Source organism: Amphimedon queenslandica, unplaced genomic scaffold, assembly GCF_000090795.2.
Source record: "Amphimedon queenslandica unplaced genomic scaffold, v1.1 AMPQUscaffold_13512, whole genome shotgun sequence".
In the NCBI taxonomy this organism is placed as follows: Eukaryota; Metazoa; Porifera; class Demospongiae; order Haplosclerida; family Niphatidae; genus Amphimedon; species Amphimedon queenslandica.
Genome location: NW_003546252.1, coordinates 169240 through 175647, shown reverse-complemented (window position 1 = coordinate 175647; position 6408 = coordinate 169240). Strand labels below are relative to the sequence as shown.

Genomic DNA, 6408 nt, shown 5'->3' with positions numbered 1-6408 from the left:
ATAGCATTATTGAAATGGCACGTTGCAATAGGGACATTTTTGAAAACCTGTTTTTAAGTAACATGCAAACAATCAAGGAAATGATCTTGTGTGCTTCTTTGCTGTCTGATAGAATGCCAACTAAAACTTTGACTATTGTTGGTACATATCTCTTCAACTCTAGCCAAATACTCTCCCAGCTAAAATGCCTTAAGGCTTCCACGTCATCCATTAAAATTGAAGCTTGGTCCAGGGAACAAATATCTTTCATTTCCTTTCTAATAACTAGTGTAAGTGAAGCTATAGTTTCATTTTGTGTCCGATCTGATGTAGCAATTGATGATGAAAGAGAATTATAACTTTTGTTGAGTATCCTTCTCACATTCAAACTCGACCATGGTGATTTGACCTGAATCCTTTTTTTGCTTGATGGAAAATCAATGTCCACCTATCATGTGATAAGATGCATAAATTATGAATATAAACTAGTATTAACAAATGGTGGCTTACAGCAACTCCAACAGAACCATCTGATCTCTTTCTCTTGCCTAAAACTGAGCTGTCTTTAGCACTTGCTGCGGGTGTTGTTGGACTGGATTCTTCATTCTCACTTGAAGCGGCAACATCATCAGATTCAGCAGGTGGAATTAGTGATGCAGCTTCTGCTCGAGCTTCTGGTAATAGTCCACTGTTCTTTACAAAGCAAAGGATGTTATTCTTCAGATCTGTAACTCTTTGTAAAAGTACTGGTAAATCCATTATAGTTCCTATGCACCTGTGACAGACCCAAAGCCGCTCGTCGTGATTCACCGTGGCTGTGCCGCATCAGAGAACTTTCTATTATAATAAAATAAGCACAGGCTATCAAGGATGCTTAAGGCATGCTCAGACTTCTTCCCAAAGATGAGTTTTCTTTTCTTTTTACCTGCACCTTTCTTCACATCGGCCTTATAAAACAAGCAACTCATAGCTAGCTAGCGATAGCACTTCTCCACAGTCTCAAGCAGCTCTTGTCTAAGTGATGATGAATAATGACGCATGCTATAAATAAAACACGTGGTTCCGGTCGGGCCACCGGAAGTCTGGTGGCAACAAAAATGAGTGAGCAGTGCTCATTCCACCAGACCCTTCCCCCGCCGTCCAATTATCAAAAAGGGGGATGGGTCTGGCTACGCGAGACTAAAGTAAGATTGAGAAGGCTGTGGAGTGATATAGCAAGAATTATCCTCAAGAGAAAGCTCCTAGTTGAATATTAGTAGGTCTAGAGAGCTTGATATGTTTTTTTTATTTTTAAAATAAAAACATTATTTTTTGACTAAATGTAATGAGATGCAAATGATATTCATCGGAGTGATGCACACGATTCGTCATGGCGGCTTCTTTCATCTCAAGCAGAAGAACCCGTTTAGAACCTTCCAGAGTACCTAGAAACTCAAAATTGGTAAGGATTTTTGGAAGAACCTGTTATGCAGCTATACCAAGTTTCAATTTGCTAGCATTAGTGACAAAAAAGTTATAAGGGGTGGTGGTGGTTTCTTCTCAACTGAAACCGACTATAATATGCCGGACAAAAGCTAATAAGAATTTCCATGGAAACAGTTTAGATAGTTGCTATGGCAATTGACCACGTGTTTGTACAATTACAGTGTTCAACAGCTAATCAGCTATATCGTAGCAGCTTTACTGGAGCCATTCAGCTCTCGTATCCCATTATATTCTTGTATGGACCACTACCTTCATGCTCTTCACTGAAAAATTAGTGCTGGTCCGTCGGTCATGATTGTAAACTACACCCAAGTCAATAAACACGTGTTTAATGACTTGGGTGTAGTTTATAATCATGACCAACCGACCAGTATCAAAGAGCTTGAAGGTAGTGGTCCATACAAGAATATAACGGGATAAGAGAGCTGAATGGCTCCACTAAAGCTGCTAAGAATAGCAGATTAGCTGCTTAACACTCTAATTGTATAAACACATGGTCAATTGCCATAGCAACTATCTAAACCGTTTCCATGGAAATTCTTTTTGGCATTTATTGTCCTGTGGTATAGTTTTGAAATCATACATGTAAAATAATTATTGTTTTTCTTTGTTTGGTGAGGCCAATGCACCAATGGTGTCTCATTGGGCGTGTGGCTCACGCTGGCTTATGCTATTTGGCTTTTGTAAGGCTCTCGCCCTCGGTCTTGGTCCTTGTAAAAGCCATAGTACTTGCTGGCATGTTGTAAATGTTAAATATACATGTATGTGCACATGTATATATTGAAAGACAAGGAAATGTTTATTTGATATCTCACTTTTGAGGAAGACTGATTTATATTGTCCATGTATGTATTAATAATAGTCATTATGATATTAGAACTTTTGCTTATATAACTAGTTACTTTTTCTAGGCTAAGTCTGGTGACATAACAGTTCATTATAATGAAGGGGATCAACTGCAGCTATCAGCCAAACCTTCTGATGGTATAATTTTTTCAGATCATGCTACTGGTAAAACTACCAAGTAAGTATTTTTGAAACTTCTTTTACTGAAAGTAGATTATTAGTTAGGGAGAGTGTTTAATTGTTAATCTGGAGCTGAAACATTACTGCAAAATTTTGTCCTGTGAATTTTTCAGCATTCCTGCATACTGGTGTGGCAAAAAGTGGCTGTTGGGCTTGCTCAACAAGATTTCCTGGCCGTTTTGTTTTTTTTTACTGTGACAGCACTCAAGGAGCAATCTAAAATACTCTAGTAACTATGATATCTACAGCTTCTTAAAGTGTTCTCCTCTGGTCTTCATGCAAAATTTTACATGTATAGCCACATAGGTATAGCCACATCTGTATAGTACATAGGTATAGCCACATCTGACATAACTTTTGACTATGTGGTGATGTTTTACCAGTTAGACACTCTCCCTAAATAATTATCTACTCTTGCTTTTGCACTGTACCATCTACTTTTTGATATAGTGAAAACGAGTGTGCAACCTGTTTTTATATAATTATCTCTTTCTTTGCTTTTAATCTTTTTTTCCTATTTTAAATGTGACAATAGTTGGCTTATTGTAGGATAGGGATTGACTTTTTAAATTGATTGCAGTTTAATAATTGTAAAAAAGCTTTATATCTTGGCAATATGCTTTGCATAGCCTTATTGATGGCTTTGATGAATTCTCCGTCACTGAGCAATTCTTCTGACATGTTTAAAGTACACAATGATTTGACAAACATACCATCACTGAACTATAGTAATTTGTTGGGGGTGCTGAGTAAAATGTGATCTCATGGATAAGCCACCACCACATTAAGTCTAGGCTTTGGTACCACAATGAAAAATAAGTTATTATTTTTTTAATGATTGTTGCTATTGTTTTGTCTAGAAACTTACTTTTGAAATGCCACTGATGATAGCTTGTTTCTTGCTGTTGTACACTAGTCTTTCAGTTGACAACTCAATTCTTGTCAAAGGGAGTATGTCCACACAAATATCACAAGTCTATACTCATGTTGTGAAATTGTGTGAACCAACAAGCTGTAGTATTTATTAATGCTCTCCACCATTTCTAACTTTTTGAAGATAGGACTAGTCTGTTTTTTGTCAATGACGTAACACTGTCTTCTTTTCTTTTTATGTAAAACCATTACATTGCCATGTTTGTTCTTTTTGAGCTCTTGGAAATTTGGAGTTAGAGCTATGAGCTGGGTACTTTGGTATTGGTTAACGGAAGTTTACGTTTATCCACTTTGATTGAAATAATGTTTTATATTGCTATTTACTATTAACTGGCAAATGTAATTGTTTGAAGTCACGAGCACAAGCATTATAACAATATAAGTCTAAGGATAAGCGTAAGCATTTGCATATAATTTTTGGCTTAAGTCATAAGCACAAGCAGTTTTTACTGCTTAAGCATATGTAGCACCATTGCTTAAATGTAACTGAAGTATTATTAAGCATTAAATGTGACCTGTATGACAAAACCATGTTAATTGCTTCAAAAATGAAAATTGAGTTTTATGCTTTTTAAGATAAACATAATTTTTTCTTGCCTTTGGTTTTTGCCCTGTCATTTTGACCTATCCAATGCCAAGTTATGATTATTAAACAAAAAGTCTTTTGAAATGAGATAATTTATGGTTAAAACAGGGATGCATTGCAGCATGTAACCTGAAGATGGACACTTTTTAATTTGAACAAACTCAGTTGCATCTTGGAAAGGAAGTAAAACTTAAACCATTTCTGCCAATAATCTTTTTTTGTAAGGGGCTAGCTGTTGTACCTTCAATTATGACAAATTACCTCTTAATGCATTGAGATTGACTGCTACATTGCCAATTGAGAATTTCACCAATTAAGGCTTGCAGAACTGCTTTAAGTCCTGGGATGAGAGAAATCTGTATAGATATAAGAATCAGCACTGATTTTACAAAAGGATTGTGGTGGCACATTGTGGAAGGTGCAGGGAGAGCTGTACCAGATCTAGATATAGGGCACTGGTTCTAATTTACCTAAATCAAACTATGTCATACAGGCTGCTTTTTTATTTTTATGTTTTGCATCTTTCTTTAGTTTAGGAGTCCCTTAATAGCTTAGGAGTTTTTAAGGCTGTTATTTATTTTAGAGAATGCCCTAGTTTTGTTACGAGTGTATTAGGAGTCCCCCATTGTTTGGTGTAGTGTTTTGGGTTTTGTTTTTTTTGTTATATTAGAGTGTCACCTTGTTATGTTAGGGGTCTTTGAGGCTGGTTTAAATTTTAATCTCTGTTCTAGAACTTCCTCCATTTTAGGAATTTATGATAAAAACTAAGAGCCAACTTGCATCAATATGCATGCACTTAAGATTGCTTGACTGAGGAAAACGGGATGCTGTTTCTTTGAATAATTTGCAACAGTACTGGCTCTGTAGATGCAGTATTTTTAAAATATGGATGCCGAATTTCTTTTCATTTTGATGAATAAATAAATATAAGGGTGAGGGCATGCATTCCAGGTGTCTTGTTACCCCACTATTATTATTCAAACCCTGCAAGATCAAAATTGCTGTAAAAGATAAATCACAAATTTTTAAGTGTTACTTTTTCTATCCTAAGGTTATGCTTTTGTCCTATTTAATGATAACATTTTTCTGTTTCCATTGTTTGTATAGGCTTGTATAGTGTGTATCTAGATGGTTTTTATTGGAGAAAGGCATTTATTTTGGAATGCATAATTGTTAATATTTACAATATACATCACTAATTTGTACCTTGTTTACATTTTTTAGGTACAAAAAACAGGATGATCTACCACCTAAACTAATAACAAAATTAAAAGAGTTTACTTCAATTTTAGATGAACTTAAAAGTTGAAGTTTATTATTATTAATTTTGATTTTATTGAATACTGTAAATCAGTTTAGCTGTATAATTGAGTAGAATTGATGACACTTGTACATGTGTATATGAACAGTGGAGCTAGCTGGCTAGTCTGGCCACCCAGACCCAACCCCTGCGGGAGAAGGGTCTGGTACGGCAATGCTTAACAAGACTTTGTGCAGACGGAAGCCAAAAATGTAGTTATTTCTTAATTTTAATAATTTTTAGTAATAGTTAAAAGCACGTGTTAATGATAATAAAGGATGCTTTCGAGTGCTATGATCAAAGTTCTCAGGTGAATTAGCTATTTGCCATTAAAAGAGGAACAAAATGACTTGCTTAACATGAGTCCGAATCGTGTTCCGTCATTTCAACATTTCTTGCCTCGAACCATCGAGTGAATAAGTCCCCGACTAAGACTAGGAAGGACAGAAACCCTAGTTAGTGTGTCTAGAGCTCTTCTTATGGCTAGTCTCGCTAGCCAGACCATTCCCCAGCCTACAGTCGGGGTGGACGGCCGGGAAGGGTCTGGTACACTGCTTGATGTAGTCTTGTTCTTACGTCCAGAAATGGACGTGACCAATCAGATTCAGTTATCCATGACATGTGACCACAAGTCACATTAAATATTAATTATCAAAATGGCGACTTTTCAAGAGTTGTGGAGAGAATGCTGAAAAGCAAGCTATAGAGTGGTAGCATCCAGCGTCTTATTGATTCTGGAGAGGCATCTTAGTGAAAGGTATCCGGGTAATATGCTACAAGTTGGTCTGGATGCCATGAAACATGCATTTCGGTTCAATTTTATTGTTTAATTTAATTTAATTTAATCATGATTTTACAAGATGCGAAAACAAAAACTAGATAGTATAACAAAGAAGAGAGAGAGAGCAAAGAACAGGCACCTTGAAGGGCTGCCAGTAAGTTCTACTGACACCCAACAAACAAAATAGAAGAAGTAAAATAAAATAAAATAGATAAAATAAAATAAAATATAATAACTTGGAACATGAAATAACTGAATCAGAGAGGAGAAATATACATACATATAGATCACAAAATGATTAGAAGTAATAATAGTGAC

At 35.8% G+C, this 6408-nt stretch overlaps 1 protein-coding gene across 1 annotated transcript in view; it reads left to right on the top strand.

Annotated features, from left to right (window-relative positions):
• The window catches only part of LOC109588157 (serine/threonine-protein kinase PLK4-like), a 49050-nt gene extending 43649 nt beyond the window's left edge, over positions 1-5401 (top strand). Inside the window, exons 17-18 of the mRNA XM_020004338.1 lie at positions 2376-2488; positions 5234-5401. Of these exons, the coding sequence (XP_019859897.1) occupies positions 2376-2488; positions 5234-5318 (198 nt within the window). The 3' untranslated portion in view covers positions 5319-5401. The remainder of the gene's footprint in view (positions 1-2375; positions 2489-5233) is intronic.
• Positions 5402-6408: the final 1007 nt, after the last annotated feature.